Source organism: Octopus bimaculoides, chromosome 27 (genome assembly GCF_046866305.1).
Source record: "Octopus bimaculoides isolate indiv1 chromosome 27, ASM4686630v1, whole genome shotgun sequence".
NCBI classification, from domain to species: Eukaryota; Metazoa; Mollusca; class Cephalopoda; order Octopoda; family Octopodidae; genus Octopus; species Octopus bimaculoides.
In genome coordinates, this window is record NC_142954.1 from 1,715,008 (window position 1) to 1,741,535 (window position 26,528).

Sequence of the window (26,528 nt, forward strand, 5' to 3'; positions counted from 1 at the left end):
CTTGCGACACAAGGGTAATGATTGACAGACTTCTGGAAAAGCTCTCACTGTCACAGGGAGACAAATAAAGGCAAGGAATTGGGTGAATGCTTGAAAGTATATCTATTGATCCTTTGGTAAAGAAAAAAAGAAGCTGTCTGTCAGCAAAAGGAAGAATTCCATATAATGCCTGGCAGAGAATCAAAATGGTTTAGGAAGGCTGAGGAGTAAAGGCTGAAAGATTCTGTGGAAGATGAGAAATGGTAATTTGATTGACAAGAATAAGAAAATAAAGCAATTTCTTTTATTCTCAAACACGAAAGGTATACGTAATTACATAAATAATCCACAATAAAATCCAAATCGAACACCAAAGCAAATACAATCACGAACAAAAGAAGAAACAACAGTTCTATATTTAAGAGATGAGGAATTATGTACATTAGACAGATATTTGTCTTCATCTTGTTTGTTGTTAACACAAAGTTTTGGCTGATATACCCTCCAGCCTTCATCAGGTGTCGTGGGGAATTTTCGAACCTGGGTTCTCATTCCTAGGGTATTTTTCGATGAAGGCTGGAGGGTATATCAGCCGAAACGTTGTGTTAACAACAAACGAGATGAGGACAAATATCCATCAAATGTAAATGTGCCAGTGACACATAAAAGAGTTAGGAAGGGACTAGAGTCTGGTACAGCTGGCCAGCCCTGGTCAAACCTTCCAACCCATGCCAGCAAGGACAACAGACATTAAATGATGAGGATGATGATTACGAAAAACAGAATAATGGATAACAATCACCAGAAGTCCGTCTTTTTTTAAGGTGATGTGGTTACCTTGGAAAATATGCAGCACTATGGGCTAGTGTCTTCCATTATAGTCTGGGCTAACCAATGTTGTGTGAGTGAATTTGGCTGACAGAAACTGTATGGAAGCCATCACGCATATGTGTGTGCTTGTTCCCCCATTGCGTGATAAACTGTGTTGGTTTGTTTATGCATCTGTAACCTAGCAGTTTAACAAAAGAGACCAATAAAGTAACATTATTGGATTTCCATCTTCGCATGGGTTAGACTTTTGACGGGGACTGGCAAGGCTGGAGAGCTGCACCAGACTCCAGTCAGCTGTTCTAGCATGATTTCTACAGCTGGATGCTCTTCCTGATGCCAACCACTCTACCGAGTGTACTGGGTGTCTTTTACGTGTAATGAAATCGATTTGTTAGATTAAACCCTTCAAGGCAGTGCCCCAGTATGACTGCAGTTCAATCATTCAAACAAGTAAGACATAAAAGATATTGTACTGTTAAGGCTTCTCTCCAGTGTGAATGTGTTTGTGAGTCATCAAGTTATGATTCTGAGAAAATGATTTACCACAGAAATCACAGTGATAGGGCTTCTCACCTGTATGAATGCGCCTGTGAGTGTTTAAGTTATTTATTTGAGAGAAAGATTTACCACAGGTATCACAGTGATATGGCTTATCTCCTGTATGGATATATTTGTGTTCAGTTAAGTGGTGATTTTGAGAGAATGATTTACCGCAGATATCACAACAGTATGGTTTATCTCCTGTATGAATGCGTTTGTGAGTAGTTAAGTTATTTATTTGAGAGAACGATTTCCCACAGATATCACAATGATATGACTTGTCTCCTGTATGAGTAGGTTTATGCTTGGTTAAATGATGATTTTGCGAGAATGATTTACCGCAGATATCACAGTGATATGGTTTCTCTCCTGTATGAATACGTTTGTGCTTAGTTAAAACATCACTTTGAGAGAATGATTTACCACAGATATCACAATGGTAAGGTTTTTCTCCTGTATGAATGCGTATGTGTTTAATTAAACCGTCATTTTGAGTGAAGAATTTGCCACAGATATCACAGTGAAATGGTTTCTCTCCAGTATGTATTCGTTTGTGATTAATTAAAATATGATTCTGAGCAAATGATTTACCACACACTCCGCAGTGATATGGTTTCTCTCCTGTATGAATGCGTTTATGAATAATCAAGTGATGGTTTTGAGGAAACGATCTACCACAGATATCACAGTTATATGGCTTCTCTCCGGTATGAATGCGTTTGTGAGTAGTTAAGTGATGACTTTGAGAGAATGATTTACCACAGATATCACAGCAATGGGGTTTCTCTCCCGTATGAATACATTTGTGAATAGTCTGTTCATCTTTTTGAGAGAATGACTTTTTGCAGATATCACAGTGAAATGTTTTCCTTTTCATTATACCAACAGAAAAATCAATCGTTTTCAATTTATTCTCACGTAATTCATTTTCCATAATTTTTTCTCTTCCCTCACCACACAGATGTTTTTCTTCATTTTGTTCCAATACTACATTCATAAGAAATTGCCATATTTGCATCAACAATGATCTTAGTCAATTTCCGAAGATGCCACTGACCACTCTGTCATCCGAATTTACTTACAATGCAAATTCATCGGAAACATATTCCAGATAGCAAAGTAGAGAATTATTACTGATAATCTCATACAGAAAAAAACATTTCTCAGTAAACTTATTTCAGGTTTATATATCCAGGATTATCTCTTTTCCATGGAGCATGTTCCTTGATGATGTTTCTGGTGTAAAGACTTCTTTTACAGGAATGTCTTCTGAGATTCTGAAAAGTAGAGAAGTAGTATAAGACACAGAAAATATTTAAAATGTCGAGATTCAACATTTTCATAAAAACTGGTTCTCTGAAGACGAGTGTTCAGGTTGATCCGATGAAGGGAACAGCCTGTTTGTGAAATCAACAAGCAAGTAGCTGAGCACTTAACAAAAATGTGGACCCTTAATGTAGTTCTAGAGAGATTCAGTGTGATGAGGATGGCCCTTAACTCATTTTTGCAGGCTGAGTGGACTGGAGCAGCATGAAATAAGGTATTTTGTTTAACTCTTGAAGCGCTGGGATTTGCACTTCCGTAGCGTGGACTGCTGAACACATTTTATGAAAATGAGACTACCATGCACAGATAAAAAACAAAAAAATAGTTAAAATATCTTCTTAGTATATAATGGTGGCAAGTTTTACATCATCTGAAAAGTCATTAGTTGAACTATTAGTCCTCTTACATTCTGCGAAATATTGGAGTGTTTGAGAGACATTAGACACCAACAAACATCCATAAATTAAATGCATCTATCTCGGCCATGATCGTTGCCTGATGGCTATGATCGTGACCTGTCTCGCCTTATGTGTTAAGGAAAAGCAATGTGCCACTGGGAATCGAACTCACAACCTTATAATCTGGAGCCTAATACCCTAACCACTAAACCATGCACCTTCACACCTTTTTATAAGAAGAAACTGTAGAATATAAACAATTGCTTCAACAAGTTCAAATCCTGCCGAGGCCGACTTTGCCTTTCATCCTTGATAAATTAAGTACTAGTGAGACACTGGGGTCGATGTAATTAACTAGTCCCTTTCCCCCAAAATTTCAAGGCCTTGTGCCTTCAGAAGAAAAGATTATTACAAGGGTGAGTTAGGAAGTAATCCGATTTTTATTTGCACTACTTTTTAACTCAGGGCCGCAGTCCAATGACTGAAACAAAGATAATAAAAATTAAAAAAACAATTATAATTTATTCTTTTATTGGCCACAAGGGCTAATGTAAACAAACATTAACGAACATGCAACAACATAAAGAAATAACACAAGACGACACAAAGGGTTTTACTGCGTGTAAAACAATAAAAACGATTAAAATTAAACAATGTAAATCTCCCTAAAAAGGGAATCGCTTTAAGGTTACTCGTAGAAAAACCCCACAAAAGCCACGGGTGCCTGATCAAGAGGGCAAGAGCCCTTCTGCTATTTTTTTCACAGGTGTATACTCAGAAAAGGCAATTATAATTAAGAGCTTCAAGCACCTGCTGTATATGAATTCCCAGGAATTGTGTGGAAAAGAGCGATCAATAATGTTTACTTTGGTATTATTTGGCGACATAAAATATACACATATTTATGATTATATATACCAACTTTTAATTAAATTATATACACTGGAAGCCGTTTCGAAAATAAGTAGCTGTTAAAGGAATAAGTTTGAAAACCTACTGAATTTGATCACAGTAACCAGTTGATGACATGATCTCCGATGCTAATAAGCGACTTCTTTTGTATTAGTGTTCAATGTGTATTATATCTTACCTGTTGTGGTTGAAATAAATCGATATTTATTGTGAAATAACCTTTTAATTTTCATTTAACGTTTATGAAATGTCACAAAAATCCGGAAGTGAAAGCTGTCACCTCACGTGACTTACCCTCTCTAATTAATAAAACCACAAAGCAACGTTGTTGTCAAAACAAAACTGAAAACGCTTTGAGACGTTGTTACAGCATGGCCGCGGTCCATTGACTGAAACATGTAAAAAGACAAAAAGGAGCGCCATGGTTACTTACCATCTAATTCAAATGAGTTTTCGTAAATGTCGCTCCCACCAACGTCGCCTTTTCTTCTTGGTGGTGGTGGATTTGGCGGTGAGAGTTATCATCGTGTTTGACAATCGAGGTGGGGATAGTTGTAGTGGTGAAGGTGGTGGCAATGATTATTGTAGTGGTGGTGGTGGTGGTGTTGGTAGTAGGCAAAGGTGGTGATGACGATGGTTGTAGTGATGTTTGGTGGCAGTATAGAAACCATGCTAAAACAGATGGTGGAGATTGATGCAGCTCCTGTCAAACTGTCCAACCCATGCCAGCATGGAAAACAGACGTTAAATGATGAAGATAATAATTGTTTATTTCTACGTTTTTCTAAATGTAGTTTCTTGACCGAAGAGAGGTTATTACTATTATTATTGTTAAGCTGGCAGAATCGTTAGCATGCCGGGTGAAATGTGGTATTTCGTCTGCTGCTATGTTCTGAGTTCAGATTCAGCCAAGGTCGACTTTGCCTTTCATCCTTTGGGGTCAATGAATTAAGTATCAATGAAATACTGAGGTCAATGTAATCGACTAGTCCCCTACCCACAAAAATTTCAAGGCCTTGTGCCTTCACTACAAAGGATTATTATTATTATTATTCAAAGTAATATACATTCAATTCTTAACACACAAATCTAGAGATGGAGTGTATTTTATTTTTTTGTGTTGTGTGTCACATAAAGATATTGAATAATATTTTGTGCCAGTGTTTTGGTAATGTGTCAATTTTGTAAAAAATAATTTAAACTATTCAGATAATATTTTAATTAAAAAATATATATTTTCTCAAAATTTTTTACATACATTTCATAATTTCTTTTCACTTATTGAAAATGTTTACAAAACAATCATCTCAATAATAGTTTCTTCCAATAAATATTAGTTCATGTTTTAACAACATAGTTTTTGAATGAAAATAATTCCACACACATTTCCCACATCTATAAGCTTTTACCTCTGCATTTTTCAGCCGTTATTAAAGAGAATATGTCTCTAAGAAACTTCAAAGACAAATGAGTGATTAGATCTTTCGCCAGGGTGAATTTCTGGATAAAATACCACGATTCAAAATATTATTTCCGAGATATTTCACAGCGAAAATTATTTCCCTCCGCATTCCACTTGCAGATTATAAGTGTTGTTGTGGTTTACAGTGAATGATTCCTAAATATTTCAGTGAGAATCCTTTTTTCTGTTTTTCTTCTTCTCTCTTTTTCAGTTCATTTGTATACTTCAAGTTAATGAGGACATCTTAAATATTTTATCGAAATGCTTTCTCTCAAGCAAGCACACATTTATAGACTACAAAGCGAGAATTGAAGGAGAATGAACTTTGACATATTATATCAAGATAAATATTCTTCTGTGTACTTCTTGGGAGATAGGGAGCTGTAAGTTTCGGTTGCAAGAGAATTTCTCACGTTTCACAATTGGAAGAATTTCTTTTGGTATGTATACGTTTGTGTCTGTTTAAATAATCCCCAGTGACGAACGATTTCTCACATATTTCACAGTGATAGGGTCGTTCGCCAGTGTGCCTCCGTATATGGATAACAAGACTAGAATTCTGAGTGAAAGATTTACCACATATTTCACAATGAAACTGTTTTACTCCCGTGTGGATCAATTTGTGTCTACTTAAATCATCGTTTTTGACAAATGATTTTCCACATGTTTCGCAACGATAGGGCTTTTCTCCTGTATGTATTCTATTATGTTTTGTTAAGACACTGTTAGAGACAAAAAATTTCCCACATGTTTTACATTGATAAGGCTTTTCTCCAGTGTGACTACGAATGTGGGCAATAAGATTCGAATTATTACTGAAAGATTTACCACACACTTGACAGTGATAAGGCTTTTCTCCGGTGTGACTACGAATGTGGGTAATAAGATTGGAATTATTACTGAAAGATTTACCACACACTTGACAGTGATAAGGCTTTTCTCCGGTGTGTATTAATCTGTGTGCTGTTAAGTTAGTATTAGCCACAAACGACTTCCCGCAGATTTCACAGTGAAATGGTTTTTCTCCTGTATGGCTACGTACGTGGATAACAAGATTAGAATTCTGAAAGAAAGATTTCCCACAAATTTTACAATGAGACGATTTTTCTCCGGTGTGTCTACGTTTGTGTCTTGCTAAATTACTTTCAGAGACAAAAGGTTTCCCACACACATCACAGTGAAATGTATTCTCTGCTTTGTGTAAATCTGTGTGTTTGAACAATTCATCTTCGGATGAGAATGTTTTTCTACAAATATCGCAACGATATTCAGCAATATTTCTTTGTTCGGTAAATGTCTCGCTATATAAAGGTTTCTCACCATTGTATGTTGGTGTAATTGGACTTCCATCGTTAATTACCGTGTTATTAGAAGAATCCAAGTGATTAACGTCTTCCATATTAATTAACCAGGAATTCTTAAAAGCTGTAGAAATGTCTGTTGCTATTTCGGACTTGTATCGAAAGATCGCCGGTTCAATTTGTTATTAGATATCACGGGACTTTGTTTACATGCTGTAATTAATTTAGCTAAACCAATTATAATACAAGGTTGGCGGTGTTGTTTGTAATATTGTCCCTTCTTTAAATTTACGATGTAGCGTAGTTTGTGATGTAAGGAGATATAGAATTAAGCAGATATAGAACACCAACAATGTAACATATAAGTCACTCCTATGCTATCCACATTGTGACGTTTATCATACTACAATTCAGAATTAAATTAACCAAACTTAACACAATAAGGTAATGTCGGTGAGAATTTCCCCCTCACCTTATGTACAACGGTGATATAAATTAATAGTCCCTTACATAATTCAAGACATTCATAAAAAGCCTTCCGATGATAAGAATTTAGTCTTTCAAGTGTATCCCAATTCATGGTAAAGCAAAATGACAATAACGTATCAACGAAAGAGCCTCAGTTTGGTCACTCGACCAGCATGAAATAACAGTCAATTCCCCTCAAACCAGACCCTTTTGCCTTAGAAAAGAGACGTTCGGCAGTGTCGTCCTATGTATACAAAAATGAGATCGACACGGTTGAAAATGCTTTTCATTTTAGCTCTGAGCGATCATGCTAATCTAATAGTAAACAACAACGTTTAACTTTTCCCTCCAACGGTTATAGAGTTGATTTTAGGCACCAATTCGCAGTGTTGTAGACGTCACGCCGTAATGACTGTCTCCACCCCCGCCAAATCGTTTTAACAACTGCATGCTTAAACCGATATGCAAATATATATATATATATATATATATATATATATATATATATATATATATATATATATATATATAGTGAAGGCAGGCATCAGCCAAATTAATTAAAAACAATGTGAATAAACAAGTATTACATTTAACAGAATATTCTGAATGCTAAAGGGATATTGAGAAAGAAAATAACATTAACAAATATAGCTTAAACATTTTAATTTAAAATGCATACAATTATTATAAAGAAATATTTCAATTTATATGTAAATTATTTGAACATTTTGTCGTAAATTTAAGAGGTAATATTTTACATAAATTTCTCATATTTCTGTTTATGAAGCATCTTTTTAAGAAGTCATTTCAGTAACGTTTTTCACCTGTGTATATTTTACTTAAATTCAAACATGGCTTTTCAACAGAATTAATTTCCCCCTCATTTCAAATTTATAAAGTCATTTTTTAACTTTGTGTCTTTCCAATGATAATGAGACAAACGGTGAATGATCTTCCTCCAAGGTATATTCTTGGATTGTAATACTAGAATTTAGAGAATGATGATAGCATATTTCACAGTGAAAGGTTTCTTCTGTCTGTGATCAGCTATGAATCACATATGAAGATTTACTTAATCCAGTTATTTCCCTTTGATATAGATTTTATCTAATGTATATTCCAGTCGTGGGCAACCTGCAAAACTTTCTGAATGGCACCCCTAATGAAAACTGGTCTTGAATTTGTTTTAGTAGTGTGGCCCACCTTATGATGAGTTGCATTTCATGCAGTCTTGCTTCACAAGAACGATTTCCAATGTCTGGTGTGTTCACTTGTCAAAGTTCACAAATAATGATTTCCTAGTTAAAGATGTAAAAGACACCCAGTACACTTTGTGGAATGGTTGGCGTCCAGCTGTTGAAACCAAGCCAAAACAGGCTGGAGCCTGGTGCAACTCTCTGCTGGCTTACCAGCTCCAGTTAAACTGTCTTACCCATGCTAGTGTGGAAAACAGACCCTAAATGAAGATGATTCTCTTTCAAAGAACATATTTGTGGGCCTACATGATACGAATTCAAAAAGAAAGTGATTTCTGGTATTTTATGCCCACATATGTTCTCCAATGAATACTTGTTGACACATTATAGGTTTAGATTAAAAAAGAGACACATGTCTTATGTTTCACATTTGAGAGGCTTCCCTCTAGTGTGCAATCGTTCATGTCTTTTTAAAAGACTGCTAGAAATGAAAGATTTCCCACATATTTCACAACAATAGGGTTTTTCTCCCGTGTGTTTCCGTTTGTGTATGTTTAAATCACTGTTATTAACAAAGGATTTCCCACACACTTCACAGGCACAAGGTTTTTCTCCAGTGTGTCTACGCTTGTGACTCATAAGATCAAAATTTCGAGAGAAAGATTTCCCACACATATCACAAAGATATGACTTTTCTCCCGTGTGTATTTGCTTGTGCACAACAAGGGAAGAATTTTTACCGAACGACTTGTCACATATATTACAATGGTAAGGTTTCTCTCCTGTATGTATTTGATTGTGACGTTTTAAATCGTGGTTTTTAAGAAAAGCTTTCCCACAGATTTCACAGTGATAAGGTTTCTCTCCAGTGTGTATTTTTTTGTGTGTTTTTAATAAACTAATCGTGAGAAAAGATTTTGCGCAAATATCACAGCAGAAAGGATTTTCACCAGCATGCATCATTTTATGAACTACAAGTTGAGAATTCACATAGAACGATTTCCCACATATATCACAGTGGAAAGGTTTCTCTCCCGTGTGGATTCGTTCATGTGTTTTTAAATCACTGTTATTTACAAACGATTTGCCACAAATGTCACAGCAATATGATAATTCTCCAATGTGTCTACGTTTGTGAACCAGAAAATTTGAATTATCAGAGAATGATTTGCCACAAATTTCGCAGTGGAATGGATTTTCTCCAGTATGTATTCGTTTGTGTCTTTGAAGATTGCTATTGCTAAGAAAAGACTTGCCACACGTTTCGCACTGATATGGCTTTTCACCACTATGTATTCGTTCATGAGTTTTTAAAACACTATTATTTACAAAAAATTTACCACACACTTCACAACAATATAGTTTTTCCCCAGTGTGGGTACGTTTGTGGATTGTAAGCTTAGAATTTTCAATAAAAGACTTCTCGCATATTTCACAATGAAACGGTTTTTCTCCAGTGTGTCTACGTTCATGGATGACAAGTTTCAAATTATTTATAAAACTTTTCCCACATATTTCACAGTGTAACAATTTCTCTCCAGTGTGAAGCCTTTTGTGAATCGCCAAACTACTATTGGAGACAAAACACTTCCCACAAACATCACAATTGCACGGTTTCTCTCCAGTATGACTACGTATATGAATGACAAGTTTCGAATTATTAATAAACGATTTTCCACAATTTTCACACTGAAACCGCCTCTCGCCAGTATGTATCGTTTTATGTCTTGACAAAATAATATTAGAAACAAAATATTTCCCGCATATATTACAATGGAAAGGTTTCTCTCCTGTATGACTACGTACGTGGATAACAAGTTTCGAATTGTGAGTGAAAGCTTTTCCACATATTTCACACTGATATGGTTTCTCCTTCTTATGTATGTCTTTGTGTGTGATTAATTCATGCTCTGAAAAATATGTTTCCTTGCAAATCTCACAGCTATATTCAGTAATATTTCTCTGTCTTGATCTCTGTTCAGTGAATTTTTCATTGCGTGCAAGTTTCTCACAGTTGTATGTTTGTGAAGCTGAATCTACATCGTTAGAAGATCCCAAGTGATTAACATCCTCCATAATTAATGACCAGGAATTCTTAAAAGCTGCAGAGGTGTATGTTAATATTAATCTAAAATAATTCAGTTTCATTTAACTGTTTACATCATTTTATGGAATTTGCTGAACTAATTACAATAGCAAGTTGGCGGTGTCGCTAATAGTTTCCCCTTGCTATAATTATTCCGGTGTTTTAAGTTAAAAGTTCCTAATATAGTTTAATCGATTCATATACAGTTCCAATTCGATCTGTTTGATTCTTCAGTTTCATCCAGTCTGCTATTAGTTCTGATGAGAAGAACTCTGATTGAAGAAGAAAAAACAAAACAAAACAAACTTGATGAATATCGTTGTTACATTTTGAAAGCAACGAGAAAGATATTCGGAAAAAAATTCGCCTGGCAGATGCCAGCAGCGGAATTCTGTTTTAAGCATCGCATATAACCCAGAAAAAGACCCTTAAATGTGTTTACGGGGAGAACGATATTGAAAAACATAATAACGTCAGAACCACACCTGGAAATGGCACCATCTTTTGGCTTACCAACCTCTTGTCAAACCATCCAACCCATGTCATCTTGGAAAACAGACGTTAAATGATGATGTTTTGCCAGTCATAATTAATGAGATTGTCTTATAAACTTTAAACCTTTCATTACTGTATTTATTTTGAGATGCTCTGTGTTTCTTTCAATTAATTTTAAATATAACAAAGAATTTAGTAAAATAACTTAGCTATCATTCAGCTAGTGTTAAGAACATAAATTGTGACTAAGGTTTGGTGGAAGATTTTAATTCAAAACTTATGAAAACAAGACATTTGTACTACAGAGCCAGAGGTGGGTTGGTAACAAAAGGGTTAAAGACAAATAAAATCAAAGAGATCTTTCTGCAGGGTGTATCTGTTAATTACAAGATAACAAACAAGAGGGAATGAGTTCAAACATATTTTGATAATTTTCATGTAATTCACACGTTTTACAATGCTAACTTTAGTCGGATACATCAAGGAGCTGTCATGTTTTCAGTGAGCATAAAGACTTCTCCTCTCTGCCTTATCTTATCTCTGTTCAGTTGTTCCCCAGCACCAGAGGGTTGTCTCCTCCCCCCCTCCTGCCACAAAAGGAAATTAACGAAAGAGAGGATACTAGAACAAGAACCTGAGAGCTGGTAGAAAACAGTTATACAGGGGAGAAACAAGCAGCACCTTGGGCAAGTGTCTCCTACCATAGCCTTGTGAGAGGATTTGATAGACGATGCTGGTGTGTTTATGTCCCCGTAACTTAGCAGTTCGGCAAAAGAATCCGATAGAATAAGTACTAGGCTTACAAAAAATAAGTCCTGGGGTTGATTTACTCGACTAAAGGTGGTGTTCCAGTATGGCCACAGTCAAATGACTGAAACGAGTAAAAGAGTTAAGATTTCTCTGAAATGAGATTCCATTTCTATATTAAAAGATGAGAATACAATGAGATTGAGTTCCAATATAATTACACTAAGATTAACCCTTTAAAATTCAGATTACCCTGTCAAAATGTAAAGCTTATTTATTCACATTGCTTTGAATTAATGATGCATTATCTCATAACTTTCAGATTTTGATGATGGAATTATTCATTTTTAGAATGACACTGTAGGGTAGGTGTGAAAGGCTAAATCTAGCCAGTTTGTACACAAAACAGAAATATTATTTTTGCTGGTTCAAATGCTAAAGGAATAAATGGTCTCCAGTGTTTACTTGTTACTGGTCTATAAATTTAGACTTACAAGCAAAAACCTCTCATGTCTCACATTTTAAAGACTTCCCTCCAGTGTGTATGCGTACATGTCTCTTTAAAAGACTGCTTGTAATAAACGATTTCCCACATATTTCACAGTGAAACAGCTTTTCTCCCGTGTGTTTCCGTTTGTGTATGTTTAAATCACTGTTATTAACAAAAGATTTCCCACACACTTCACAGGCACAAGGTTTTTCTCCAGTGTGTCTACGCTTGTGACTCATAAGATCAAAATTTCGAGAGAAAGATTTCCCACACATATCACAAAGATATGACTTTTCTCCCGTGTGTATTTGCTTGTGCACAACAAGGGAAGAATTTTTACAGAACGACTTGTCACATATATCACAATGGTAAGGTTTCTCTCCTGTATGTATTTGATTGTGACGTTTTAAATCGTGGTTTTTAAGAAAAGCTTTCCCGCAGATTTCACAGTGATAAGGTTTCTCTCCAGTGTGTATTTTTTTGTGTGCTTTTAATAAGCTATTAGTCAGAAAAGATTTCCCACAAATATCACAAGAATAAGGATTTTCACCAGCATGCATCATTTTATGAACTACAAGTTGTGAATTCACATAGAACGATTTCCCACATATATCACAGTGGAAAGGTTTCTCTCCAGTGTGGATTCGTTCATGTGTTTTTAAATCACTGTTATTTACAAACGATTTGCCACAAATTTCACAATGATGTGGTAATTCTCCAGTGTGTCTACGTTTGTGAACTACGAGATTAGAATTATCAGAGAAAGATTTGCCACATATGTCACAGTGAAACGGGTTTTCTCCAGTGTGTATCCTACTATGTCTTTTCAAATTACTGCTATAGAGAAAAGACTTGCCACAAATTTCACAACTGAAGGGTTTTTCACCACTATGTATTCGTTCATGAGTTTTTAAATCACTGTTATTTACATAAGATTTGCCACATACTTCGCACACATACGGTTTTTCTCCTGAGTGCCGACGTTGGTGGATTGTAAGCTTAGCATTTTCAATAAAAGACTTCCCGCATATTTCACAATGAAACGGTTTTTCTCCAGTGTGTCTACGTTCATGGATGACAAGTTTCAAATTATTTATAAAACTTTTTCCACATATTTCACAGTGTAACAATTTCTCTCCAGTGTGCAGCCTTTTGTGAATTGCCAAACTACTATTGGAGACAAAACACTTCCCACAAACATTACAATTGCATGGTTTCTCTCCAGTATGACTACGTATATGAATGACAAGTTTCGAATTATTAATAAATGATTTTCCACATATTTCACATTGAAATGGTCTCTCACCAGTATGTATCGTCTTATGACGTGACAAAATAATATTAGAAACAAAATATTTCCCGCATATATTACAATGGAAAGGTTTCTCTCCAGTGTGACTACGTACGTGGATAACAAGACTGGCATTCTGAGTGAAAGATTTTCCGCATATTTCACACTGATATGGTTTTTCTCCAGTGTGTATCCTTTTGTGAATTGCAAGATGAGAATTATTTACAAACGATTTCCCACATATCTCACAGTGAAATGGTTTCTCTCCTGTATGTGTTCTTGTGTGTGTTGTTAGAAAAACGTTCGATGGGAAAGATTTCCCGCATATTTCACAGTGGTAGGGTTTTTCTGTCTTGTGTATTTCTTTGTGTGATAATAATTCCTCTTCCGACGAGAATATTTTACTACAAATCTCACAGTTTTTTTCAGTAATATTGCTATGAAATGATTTTCCTTCAGCAAATGTTACGTTGGAAGTGTCCAAGTCCTTAACGTCTTCCATATTAATTAACCAGGAATTCTTAAAAGCTCTAGAAATATCTGTGATTATAATCTATAACGGTCCAGTTTCTTGTCTTAGATGTAATGAGACAATGTTTACATGATCTAATTAACTCACCTGAAGTAATTACAAAGATACGGCGGTGTCGTTCATATATTTTCCCCTCACCTCAATGATACCGGCGACAAAATTGAAAGATGCCTAACATAATTTAAAACATTCTGAAATGCTAGAAAATTTCTTCGCATTGTTCTGTATTTTTGTGTTGTTGTTGATGCCCGATCAATAATGTATATATGTATAATACATTTCAATTGTTTCATTTATTTTAAATAGTTTATTTCCTCACTTCAAATAGCGAAGAAGTGCCCTAATTTTTAGACAGCAAATAAGTCAAAATCTTCCTTTTATTGTACTACAGAAACAAAATCTTTCCCATGTCGCTTTGTTTGACAAAGTGAAATACAGTTGGCGTCTTAAAAAAGCTAATACAGCAAGCCCTGCTAACTGAACAGTAACCTTTTATTTTTTTTTCATTACATACAAACATTTGACTGCTATTTCTAGCAAGTCAAATGATAACTTAAGAGGTCCTTCGTTGATACGTATAAGATATTTATGTGGATGTTGTATTTTAGATTCACAATGGATTAGACACAATGCAAAGAACAAACTGATATAACTGAATGTGATGCTGGATGTAATAAATTGTATTAAGGACAGTTTAATTACGTCACCGGTATAATTGCGGTTTGGGAAAGTTTCTCAACGTCGCGAACTTGTCATCTTCATAATTAATTTAATTTATATCATGTTAGCGAAATCTCATTACTCAGAAACACTGAACCATAATGGATTATAGATACTGACATTTCTTAGCTGTTTACGAATTCCCTATCGGTTAAAATGGAAGACGTTAATCAGTTGGACACTTCTGGTAAGACAATTCTTAACGATGTAGATTCGGTTGTGCAAACATACGATGACGAGAAACCTTTATATGGTGAAACAGTTATTGAACAGAAATCAATACAGAGAAATATTGGTGAATATAGTTGTGAGGTTTGTAAGAAAACATTTCCTTCACAACACGAAGTCTTCACACACAAGGAAACACACAAGAAGAAGTTAAAACCATATCGGTGTGAAATTTGCGGCAGATCATTCAAGCAGAATTCTCATCTTGTAGTTCACAAAAGAATTCATACTGGGGAAAAGCCTTTTGGCTGTGAAATATGCGGGAAATCATTCATTAAGAAACTGAATCTTGTCATTCACCTCCGTAGCCATACAGGCGAAAAACCCTTCCACTGTAAAATATGTGGCAAATCTTTCGTCTCCAAGAGTAATTTAGCAAGGCATGAAAGAATACACACTGGAGAAAATCCGTTAAACTGTGAAATATGTGGGATATCTTTTCATCATATTAATGATTTAACTACGCACAAAGGAAAGCACAATGGAAAAGAACCATTTCACTGTGAAATATGTGAGAAATCTTTCGTCTCTAATAATCATTTAATAAGGCACCGAAGGATACACACTGGAGAAAAACCTTCTTCTTGTGATATTTGTGGGAAATCTTTTCTTGATAGAAGTAATTTAACAACTCACAAATTAATACACAGTGGAGAGAAACGGTTTCAGTGCAAAATGTGTGGAAAATCTTTTACCCAAAATAATCATCTTGTAGTTCATAAAAGAAGACATACAGGAGAAAAGCCTTATCACTGTGAAATCTGTGGGAAGGCCTTTGTATCTAACAGTGATTTAAAAACACATAAAATAACGCATACTGGAGAAAAACCTTTTCATTGCGAAACGTGTGGAAAATGCTTTACTCAGAAGTCCAGCCTTGTTGTTCACAGAAAAATACACACTGGAGAAAAGCTGTTTCATTGTGAAGTGTGTGGAAAGTCTTTCATTAATAATTTTAATTTTGTTATCCACGTCCGTAGTCACACCGGAGAAAAACCTTTCCATTGTGAAATTTGTGGAAAGTCGTTTGTCTGTAAAAGTAAGTTAGTGACACACATAAGAACACACACTGGAGAAAAACCGTTTCACTGTGAAATCTGTGGGAAATTTTTTCTTGATAGTAGTAATCTAACAATACACATAAGAATACATACTGGAGAAAAGCCTTATCGTTGTAAAACTTGTGGGAAATCGTTTCTTAATAGTAGTAATCTAACGACTCACAAAAGAATACACACTGGAGAGAAACCTTTTCAGTGCGAAATTTGTGGAAGATCTTTCCGTGACAGCCGTAATTTAACACCTCACAAAAGAACACATTTGAGAAAAAAAGTTTAACTGAAATTTGTGGAGAATCTTTCCGTGACAGCCGTAATTTAACACCTCACAAAAGAACACATTTGAGAAAAAAAGTTTAACTGAAATTTGTGGAGAATCTTTCCGTGACAGCCGTAATTTAACACCTCACAAAAGAACACATTTGAGGAAAAAAGTTTAACTGAAATTTGTGGAAAATCTTTTTGTGGTAGCTGTAACTTAACAAGTCACAAAAGAACACGTGAGAAGAAAAAAATTGTTTAACTAAGAAATTTGTGGAAGATATTTTCAAATCAGCCGTAACTTAACATCTTACAAAAGAACACATGTGAGAAAAAAAGTTTAACAAAGAAATTTGTGGAAAATCTTATTGTGACAGCTGTAACTTAATACCTCACAAAAGAGCACATTTAAGAAATTTGTGGGAAAATTTGACTCTGAAATCCCATTTTGTAGTTTACAAAAAAAATTAAAAATACATACCAAGAAACCTCTACCTCATCACATCGACACAGTATTTACTTCACCAACTCGAAGCAAGTTGGTAATATCATGTAATGGATTTCCTTGTGTATACAACACATAAATGCAAATGTTGATTAAATAAATGAATTAAACCACAATCCGATGCTTTCCAATTGTTTTACTTTGATGTCATCCACATGCCTACTTCATCTGCTACCTCAACAACATCTTTTGCTACACACCCCACTACAGGGCTAACAGAGAAAAATGCCTTTGTTACCAGCAAAAATAGTAGTTCCCTCAACTTTCTCCATCCCATTCTTACTCTGGCAATTAAACCTTTAGTATTTAAACCGGCCATATCCGGCCAAAATATTAAATCTGTTTTATGTTCAAACTGACCAGATCCAGGCTCTCACACCTACCCTACAATGTTATTCTACATTAAGTAGTTACACCATCAAGATCTTGAAGATATGAGATAATGCATGATTAATTCAAATCAATGTGAATCAATAAGCATTATGTTTGATAGAATAATCTGAACACTAAAGGGTTAAACCTTCAAAACATCCACTTTCACTGTTCATAAGATCGCCTAGAAAATAAAAAAACTCTCAACTATATGAGAGGAGCAAACGTGAACACCAAACCATTAATCGTTAAATTAATGAAGTTAACATTTTCATAAATGATTTTAATTTCTAAGTTGACTTTGGAAATCATTATTGGACTAATTAACTTCTGTTATATTTAGCTTCTGTTAACTCAAGTCAACTTTAGTTAACTTCAATTCAATTAAAATTAACGGATCTTATAGTTTTGGCACTTTTTAAAGGTGGTTTTAGAGCAAAAACTGATTTTTTGTTGTTTATAATAAAAATTAATGTTAATAGTTTATCGATAACTTCCATTACATTAGGAAATAATTAACTGATTAATGGTTATTGAAGTTAACTTTTTGGTTAACAGATTAACAGTTAACTTTTCAATTAACGGTGCCCATCTTTGCCATGGAGCCTTCTAGTTATTTGAAAGGATCTACTTCCAATGCACTCTTACTGTGCAGCTATATGTAAAGCCTACCTCCTCCATTAGCTTATCTCTGTTTCCACGACACATTTTGTACTTATGTAATTTATACTGAGTATAGTCCTCACAGGGCCAGTTTCGCCCTGGACAGGATGCCAGTCCATCGTAGCATTACTCATTTTTGCCAGCTGAGTGGATTGGAGCAACGTGATAAAATAAATACCAGCAAATTCAATAGCATTTTTGGAAATTTCAAAGTCAATATAAATAAATACCTTGACGCTTTTGTACGTCGCTTACGACGTCGAGGGTTCCGCGAGTCCGCTGCCCTAACCACTGGGCCATTGCGCCTCCACTATATGTTATATATAAAAATAAGATTATACATAATGTAAATCATGATTAGAACATCAACCAACCAACGGAGATATGTATATAAATATATCTGAATATCTACATGTTTATTCGTGTAATAGTTCAGCAGGGGATGGGGCTAGTCGATTACATCAACCCCACTGCTGAACCAGTATTCGTTTCATCGACCTCGAAAGGAGAAATAAAAGGCAAAGTCGGTGGAATTTGAACTCAGAACGTAAAGACGAGCAAAATGCCGCATTTTGCCTGGCGCGCTAACGATTCTGCTAGATCACCGCCTTAATCAACTTGATTACAAATGTTTGTGATTGTATTAAATTATATGAGGGAAATTCAACTAACGACGCCGTTGTCATTAAAAGAAGGGAAAAATTATCAACGACACCGCGCACTTTGTATGGGAGAAATTGATTTGCTGAAATCGTGTTAAACATTGTGTTAGGATATCTAAGAGAAGCAACGGAACCGTAATACATTATATTTATAGACATTTGTGAACCTGTAAGCATTCCTGGTTAATTAGTATGGAAGACGTTAATCACTTGGATACTTCTAACGATCTAGATTCAGTTCCACAGACATACAAGAGTGAAAAAGCTGTGTGTGATGAAACGGTAACTGAAGAAAGATCATCAAACAGAAATCTTACTGAATATAGCTGTGATATTTGTAGCAAAACATTTCCTTCCGAACAGGAAGCCTTCACGCACAAAGAAATACACAAGACAGAAAAACCTTATTGTGAAATTTGTGAGAAATTTTTCTTAAGAGATTCTCATTTTGTTATCCACAAACGTATCCACACTGGAGAAAAACCGTTTCATTGTGAACTATGTAAAAAATCTTTTATTTCTAACAGCGATTTAAAAAGACACAGACGAATACATACCGGGGAAAAACGGTTTCACTGCGAAATATGTGGAGAAGCATTTATAGAAAGATCAAAACTTGCTATTCACATACGTCGTCATACTGGAGAAAAACCGTTCGAATGTGAAATATGTAAGAAATCGTTTGTTACTAACGGTGAATTAACAAAACACACCACTTCACACACTCGGGAAAAACCATTCCACTGTAAAATATGCGGGGGAACTTTCATTGATAGTTCAAAACTTGTTATTCACATACGCCGTCATACGGGAGAGAAACCATTCCATTGTGAAATATGTACGAAATCATTTGTCAGTAACGGTGAGTTAAGAAAACACGAGGCTGTACATACTCCACAAAAACCATTTCACTGTGAAATGTGTGGGAAAGCTTTCGTTAGTGATGCAGATCTTGTTATTCACACATGTAAGCACGCTGGGGGGAAACCTTATCACTGTGATGTGTGTGGGAAATCGTTTAAATCTGACAGTTACTTAACAAAACACAGAATCAGACACACTGGAAACAAACGCTTTCACTGTGAAATGTGTGGGAAGTCTTTCGCCTCTAAGAATAATGTAGTAAAACACGAAAGAAGACACACTGGGGAGAATCTGGTTTACTGTGAAACGTGTGGAAAATCGTTTGTCACCAAAGACGACTTAAACAAACACAAAAGAATTCACACTGGAGAAAACCCTTTTCCCTGTGAAATCTGTGGGACCTATTTTCTCGATTTTAGTCATTTAACAACGCATAAAAGAATACATACGGGAGAAAGGCCGTTTCTCTGTGACATTTGTGGAAAATCTTTTGCTCAGAATTCCTATTTTATCGTTCACAAAAGAATTCATACTGGAGAAAAACCTTACCGTTGCGAAATCTGTGGAAAGTGTTTTGTATGTAAAAGTGATTTATCAACTCATGAAAGAACACATACTGGATTAAAACCGTTTGATTGTAAAATATGTGGCAAAGCATTTGCTCGGAATTCGAATCTTATAGTTCACAGAAGAATACATACTGGGGATAAACCTTTTCATTGCGAAGCTTGTGGGAAACCATTTACCTCAAACAGTGATTTGACGATACACAGACGAATACACACTGGGGAAAAACCCTTTCACTGTAATATATGTGGGAAAAAATTTATTGCACACAGTCACTTAAAAAGACATGTACAAGTACATACAAGCGAGGGGCCTATCATATATGAAACGTGAGGAAGCTTTCCCTTTGAAATCTAAATTTATAATCCACCAATAACTTGAGACTGGTGTAAAATCTCAATTTACCTCCAAGTAATCCGAAATTGATTTCAAATTACCCTAAATGTAGCAATTTCTGTGCAGATTACTTCCTGGTAACTTAGTCACATTCAGATTTCCAGGTGGTGAGAGGAAACTGATTTTATGTGCAGGGCGTAGTTTGAAATTGGTTTCAGATTGCTCCTCCCTCCCCACTCACATCTTTTCCCAAATGCTCGTCACCCTGGTGGTAAATGAAAGAATTATTGGCGAGCTGGCAGAACCTTTCAAGCATCAAACCGAAATGCTTAGTGGTATTTCTTTCGGGTCTTTACATACTGAGTTCAAAATCTTCCGAAGTTGACTTTGCCTTTCAGAGTTGATAAAATAAATACAGTCAGACTGGTTTTCATCTGCAAGCAACTTTCCACACTTCCTTAACATTGCAGGCCTTGTGACAAAATTTGAAACCGTTATGGGTATTCAGTAAATTATAATAAGTGTGCCAACATCTTGTTTTGTATGGAAATATTGTTTGCATTTAAAGTGTATAAATATATTTTGTTTTGTATATAAATATATTTCATTTGCATTCAAACTGTATTAACCCTTTAGCATTCAGATGGTTTTGTCAAATGTAATACTTATTTATCCACAACCATTCATCATCATCATCATTTAATATCTGTGGTCCATGCTGGCATGGGTTGGACAGTTTGACCAAGGCTGGAAGGCTGCACCAGACTCCAGTCTGATTTGGCATGGTTTCTACGGCTGGATGCCCTTCCTAATGCCATCCACTCTGAAAGTATAATTGGTGCTTTGACATGTCACTAGCACAGGTGCCATTTGTGTGACACGACTGCAATTTTACTTGGCTTGATGGGTCTTCTCAAGCATAGCATAATGCCAATAGTCTCGGTCATTCGTCATTGCCTCTGTGAGGTCCAGCACTCAGAAAGTGCTTTTCACATGCAACCGGCATCAGCCACACAGCCTCCATGAGGCTCAACGCTCAAAAGATGCTTTTTACATTCCACTGGCACAGGTGCCAATTATGTGACACCAGCATCGTTTTGAATAAATGATGCATTATCACTTGGCTTCCAGATTTCAATGATGTGATTATTTTTAGATGACATTGCAGGGTCGACTCTGTCCAGTTTGAACATAAAACATAGAATATTTGGGCCAGTTATGGCTGGTTTAAATGTTAAAGGGTTAATATATTTTGATTTGTACAATATACAATTTGATTGCATTTGAAATGTATAAATATACGTGTTTAATAAATTTGAACTTTGGCAACAGTTTTAAATTTTCAGCAAGTAAAACAAAAAAAAAAAGTTTCAAATGCTTCCAAATGCAAACAAAATATAAATTTACACACTGCAAATTCAAATGAAATATATTTATGGAAAAAAATAAATTAAGAGTACAGTTGTAAGCCCTCTAATACAAATCGTTTTCTCTTTCTATATATATGTTTGTTTTTGTTCCTTCTTGAGCCATGCCTGGCTCATAAGGGCTAGTTTCCTGGTTTCATATAGGTTCCCCACCTGGACGAGACACAGGTAAGCTGCAGAAGGAAAGAGTGAGAGAAAGTTGTGGCAAAAGAGTCAGCAGAAGTTCACCATTACTTTCTGCCGGAGCTGCATGGAGCTTAGGTGTTTCACTCATAAACACACACACATCACCTGGTCTGAGATTTGAACCTGTGATCCCATGACTGCGAGTTTGCTGCTCTAACTACTAGGCCATGTGCCTCTAGTTTATTTATATATCTATATAATTATGATGATATAGAACATGGAGACTTGTTCATTCTCAAAATTTAATTTCTTTTATTTTACAATTTTATACATCATATTATTTATGGTCTTGATGACATACGTGTGTTTCTACTGCATGTATTACGGGCAGTTGCAGATGCAATCGGGCATGATTTTTGGTGCAGCTTCTTCAGAATCTCTCCGTTTGGCTTATATATCATTATCATTTAACGTCCACCTTCCATGCTAGCATGGGTGGGACAGTTTGACAGTGACTGTTTTGGCAGGATTTTTACAGCTGGATGCTCTTCCTCACGTCAACCAGTTAACAGTGCAGTTTCTACCCTATTGCTGGTATCAGCTGGATGTTGAGCTGAGACACACCTGTCCAGCTTGTGTCATCATGAAAAATGGATACAAGACTAAATGATGGAACAGGTGCCACATAAAAAGCATCCAGTCCACACAGTAAAGTGGTTGGCATCCAGCTGTAAAAACCATACCAAAACAGACACATTAGCCAGCTGTGGTCTTCTACCTGGCTGGCTCCTCCTGTCAAACCATTCCACTCATGCCAGCATGGAAATCGGACATTAAGTGATAATGACGATGATAAAAATTACTTTCCAAATTTTTTTTTTTAATACATTTGAAAACACTAGAGACATTTTTAAATAAAATATGTTGGTGATATAAAGGAAAAACTAGTAACCAAGTTTTAAAAACAGAAATTAAGGTTTATTTGGATAAAAATGTTGAATTTCAATTAGATAACATTATGTAGGCAACAACGTTCACTTGTGATGTTTCAAATTCAATGAAGGCTGTAACATCATAAATTACCAGTCTCTGAGGATAGAGGGGCAAGCAATAAAAAAACCATATTCATAAATAAAATAGAAACACAAGCAATACTTTCATTATTATACAAGTCCTGTATTTTCCAGCATATCAGTCGACATAGCAGAGAATGTAAATATATAAACATCTAAACACCACCAGGTATCTTTCCAAGTCTTGCTGCATTTCACAAGGAATTTTTGGTCCTACAAAGTAGTCTTGGTGTAGGAGTCATCCTACCTTTTCTGGTTGTAAACAGGGATGGAGTTAATGCTTGTGGGGCCCTGGGCACTTCAAGTTCAGTGGGTCTCTCATACACAAATTAAAATCCATGAAAAATTATCAAATTTACATCTCAAAATCAGTCTATTGCATTTAATTGAAATTGATTAATTAGTAGTTCTTAGGAAATTTAAATGCATCTGTCAGTGCAAAATGTCATCTCGACAAAGTACTGCAAGTTCCATCAATTTACCATTCTATACTACAATATTATCAAAACAACTTTCTTTTTATACTTTGCATCTGAAAAATCTTTAATGAATTTCTCAAACTGTATATCATCATCATCAGTTAACGTCCGCTTTCCATGCTAGCATGGGTTGGACGATTTGACTGCAGACTGGCGAACCAGATGGCTGCACCAGGCTCCAATCTGATCTGGCAGAGTTTCTACAGCAGGATGCCCTTCCTAACTGCTCTCAACATCGAAAAGGCACAGAATGTTTATTCTTTCATGGGTCACTGCAATCCTGAGATAATTCTTTATCAGATCCAATTTACTGAATGACTGTCCTCCTGAATAACTATTAGACATCAAGCTGATATATATATTCTAAGAACTACATCAACAGCTGGAAAACTATGAGCAAGCCCTTCATTACCGATTCAAAGAGCTTCTTCAAATGAGGTGAAATATGACCCAAGCTTACAAAAGGCTGTAAACTACAATTTCTGCTATGAACACCTTACTAAAACCACAGGAAAAATCGATGAAACATCAGGTCTCTCTCAGCCAGAAATACTGCAATGACAACAAAATACCAGGTCCCAGCTAGAAATACTGCAACGACCACGATACAATACTTCAGTCCAGTCGTTCTTGGAACTTTGGGTTCATAATTGCAGAAATTTCCATGTGTAGAACACAAATTCGCAAACATTTTCCTGAAAATTCCAAAAAATAAAAAGTGATGATGGGTTACTTAAACCAGAAATTCCACTCATTTCCCCATATATTTGACAATAATAGAAGTTCCATCACCACAAACTTTATATTCTTTTGAGTGTTGTTAAATCATTAATGACAAATGATTTCTCCACATATTTCGCTATAAAACAGTTTTGTCTCTTGTGTGTATTTTTTTATGTAAACTAAGAGCTGAACTGTGAGAGAAAGATTTCCCACACAGCTCACAATGGAATGGTTTTTCTCCAGTATGTACTCTTTTGTGAGATACAAGATGAGCATTTTGAGTGAAAGATTTACCACAAGTATCACAGTGAAACCGTTTTTCTCCAGTGTGTGTTCTTTTATGAGTTCTTAAATTGCTGTTATCGAGAAAACTTTTCCCACAAATCTCACAATGAGAAGGTTTTTCTCCTGTATGGACTCTTATGTGTTTGACTAAATCGTTTTTAGAGAAGAAAGACTTCTCGCATACTTGACAGTGAAACGGTTTCTCTCCTGTGTGTATTCTTCTGTGTCTGGCTAAATTACTTCTAGAGACGGAAGGAATTCCACATAGTTCACAGTGGAAAGGTTTTTCTCCGGTGTGACTCCGTATATGGATAACAAGACTTGATTTCCAACAGAAAGATTTTCCACATATTTCACAATGAAACGGATTTTCTTTAGCTTCTGTTTCTAAATCACCACTTAAATCAAATTGTTCCCCATCTGTTTGATTTCCGGAGGTCTCCTCTCCAGTGTGGCTACGCATATGGAGAAGAAGATTCGGTTTATGAACGAAAGTATCACCACAGATTTCGCACCGAAACAGCATTCTTCTCGTGTGTACTTTTGTATGTGTTTTTAAGACAGAAAGATAAGCGAATGATTTTCCACACGTTTCGCAATGGAACGGTTTCTCTCCAGTGTGACTTCGTACGTGGATAATAAGTCCTGAATTATGGAAGAAAGACTTCCCGCATATTTCACACGGAAACAATCTTTGTCTACTGTGTCGTCTTTTGTGCCATGTTAATTTTTTTCTAGAGGCAAAACACTTCTGACATATTTCACACTCATTTGTCTTTTCGCTCTTGTGTGTGCGTGTGTGCATAAATAATTCGTGTTCTGAAGAGAACATTTTCTTACAAATCTCACAGCTATATTCAGTAATATTTCCGTCTAATGATTTTTGATCAGTAAATGTTTCATCACATAAGGTTTTCTTACCGTTGTCTGTCTGTGAAATTGAATCTACATCGTTAAAAACAGTTGCGTTAGAAGAATCTATGTCATCAACGTCTTCCATATTAGCTGAACTGGAATTCTTGCAAGCTATAGAATTATCTCTAACTCTAATCAATTACAGAGCTGTTTCTAGTATTAAATATAATGGATATGCTTCAACTAGATATGATCACATTAGTCGAAGATGGCGGTGTCGGTAAAAAAATTTTCCTGCTTCTCAGTGTTACCGGTGATATACACTTTAGTTCGCCTCATATAATTCAATACAATCAGAAAATGTTTCAGTTTTATTAACGTATTCGCTTCTGGTTTGATAAATTTGATAAATCTGGTGTATTCGCTTCTGGTTTGATAAATTTGATAGTGTTTCTGGTGTGTTAAATTATGTTAGGGACCTTTATCATCTGTCACCGATGTTATTCAGGAGAGAACAGTTTTTCAGTGACACCGTACTCTTAGTATTTTTATAATTAGTTCAGTTAAATTAATTAAATTACGTAAAGAAAGTTTCATGATATCGAAGACATAACACTTAACTATAATAGATTATAGCCACAAACATTTCTACAGCTTTTAAGAATCCCTGTTCAATTAATATGGATTCAGTTGCACAGATATACAATGGTAAGGAATCTTTATGTAATGAAACATTTACTAAACAAAGATCATTACGCAAAAATATTACTGAATATCTCTGTAATATTTGTAAGAAAACATTCTCTTCAGAAGATGGTTTATTAACGCATAAGAAAATACACAAGAGTAAAAAACCATTTCGCTGTGAAATATGTGAGAAATCTTATGTATCTAAAAGTAATTTAACAAGTCACAAGAGGATACATACTGGAGAAAGACTATTTCGTTGTGAAATATGTGGGAAATATTTTATCCACAATTGTAAACTTGTTGCCCATATGAGTAGTCACACTGGAGAGAAACGGTTCCATTGTGAAATATGTACGAAATCGTTCGTGAGTATAAGTAACTTGAAGGAACATAGGAACTTACACACTGGAGAGAAACGGTTTCACTGTGAGATATGTGGGAAATCTTTCTTTTGGAAAAAGAGTTTTGTTATCCACGTGCGTTGTCATACGGGAGAGAAACCCTATCGTTGTGATATATGTGGAAAATCTTTCGTATCTAGTAGCAATTTAGTACATCACAAAAAAATACATACTGGCGA

At 35.5% G+C, this 26,528-nt stretch overlaps 6 protein-coding genes across 6 annotated transcripts; 2 read left to right on the forward strand and 4 right to left on the reverse strand.

Moving 5' to 3' along the window:
- Window positions 1–269: 269 nt before the first annotated feature.
- Window positions 270–7,607, reverse strand: LOC106870998 (uncharacterized). Its single transcript, XM_089343174.1, has 2 exons — window positions 5,862–7,607; window positions 270–2,381 (listed from the first exon to the last, which is right to left on the reverse strand). The coding sequence occupies exons 1-2, from the start codon at window positions 6,845–6,847 to the stop codon at window positions 1,286–1,288; spliced, it is 2,082 nt and encodes a 693-aa protein (XP_089199300.1). The 5' UTR covers window positions 6,848–7,607; the 3' UTR covers window positions 270–1,285.
- Window positions 7,608–7,863: 256 nt separating this feature from the next.
- Window positions 7,864–18,218, reverse strand: LOC128251349 (uncharacterized). Its single transcript, XM_089343499.1, has 2 exons — window positions 18,092–18,218; window positions 7,864–10,771 (listed from the first exon to the last, which is right to left on the reverse strand). The coding sequence occupies exon 2, from the start codon at window positions 10,559–10,561 to the stop codon at window positions 8,831–8,833; it is 1,731 nt and encodes a 576-aa protein (XP_089199625.1). The 5' UTR covers window positions 10,562–10,771; window positions 18,092–18,218; the 3' UTR covers window positions 7,864–8,830.
- Window positions 11,241–14,024, reverse strand: LOC106870997 (uncharacterized). Its single transcript, XM_014917247.3, has one exon. It carries the CDS (start codon window positions 14,022–14,024, stop codon window positions 12,249–12,251), a length of 1,776 nt encoding a protein of 591 aa, XP_014772733.1. The 3' UTR covers window positions 11,241–12,248.
- On the forward strand, window positions 14,931–16,942 carry LOC149130780 (uncharacterized). The gene has a single exon (XM_089343514.1). The coding sequence runs from the start codon at window positions 14,931–14,933 to the stop codon at window positions 16,338–16,340; it is 1,410 nt and encodes a 469-aa protein (XP_089199640.1). The 3' UTR covers window positions 16,341–16,942.
- Window positions 18,219–18,252: 34 nt separating the features above from the next.
- LOC106870992 (uncharacterized) lies at window positions 18,253–21,789 on the forward strand. Its single transcript, XM_014917240.3, has one exon. It carries the CDS (start codon window positions 18,716–18,718, stop codon window positions 20,285–20,287), a length of 1,572 nt encoding a protein of 523 aa, XP_014772726.1. The 5' UTR covers window positions 18,253–18,715; the 3' UTR covers window positions 20,288–21,789.
- Window positions 21,790–22,799: 1,010 nt separating this feature from the next.
- On the reverse strand, window positions 22,800–25,722 carry LOC106871008 (uncharacterized). Its single transcript, XM_014917263.3, has one exon. The coding sequence runs from the start codon at window positions 25,401–25,403 to the stop codon at window positions 24,255–24,257; it is 1,149 nt and encodes a 382-aa protein (XP_014772749.2). The 5' UTR covers window positions 25,404–25,722; the 3' UTR covers window positions 22,800–24,254.
- Window positions 25,723–26,528: the final 806 nt, after the last annotated feature.

Coding starts and splice junctions, on each gene's coding strand:
- LOC106870998 (XM_089343174.1), bottom strand. CDS start 6,847: ATGGAAGACGTTAATCACTTGGATTCTTCTAATAACACGGTAATTAAC. Junction 2,382..5,861: donor AATTCTTCCAATTGTGAAAC/GTGAGAAATTCT, acceptor CGGAAATTGACT/AAGATCATTGTTGATGCAAA.
- LOC128251349 (XM_089343499.1), bottom strand. CDS start 10,561: ATGAAACTGAATTATTTTAGATTAATATTAACATACACCTCTGCAGCT.
- LOC106870997 (XM_014917247.3), bottom strand. CDS start 14,024: ATGGAAGACGTTAAGGACTTGGACACTTCCAACGTAACATTTGCTGAA.
- LOC149130780 (XM_089343514.1), top strand. CDS start 14,931: ATGGAAGACGTTAATCAGTTGGACACTTCTGGTAAGACAATTCTTAAC.
- LOC106870992 (XM_014917240.3), top strand. CDS start 18,716: ATGGAAGACGTTAATCACTTGGATACTTCTAACGATCTAGATTCAGTT.
- LOC106871008 (XM_014917263.3), bottom strand. CDS start 25,403: ATGGAAGACGTTGATGACATAGATTCTTCTAACGCAACTGTTTTTAAC.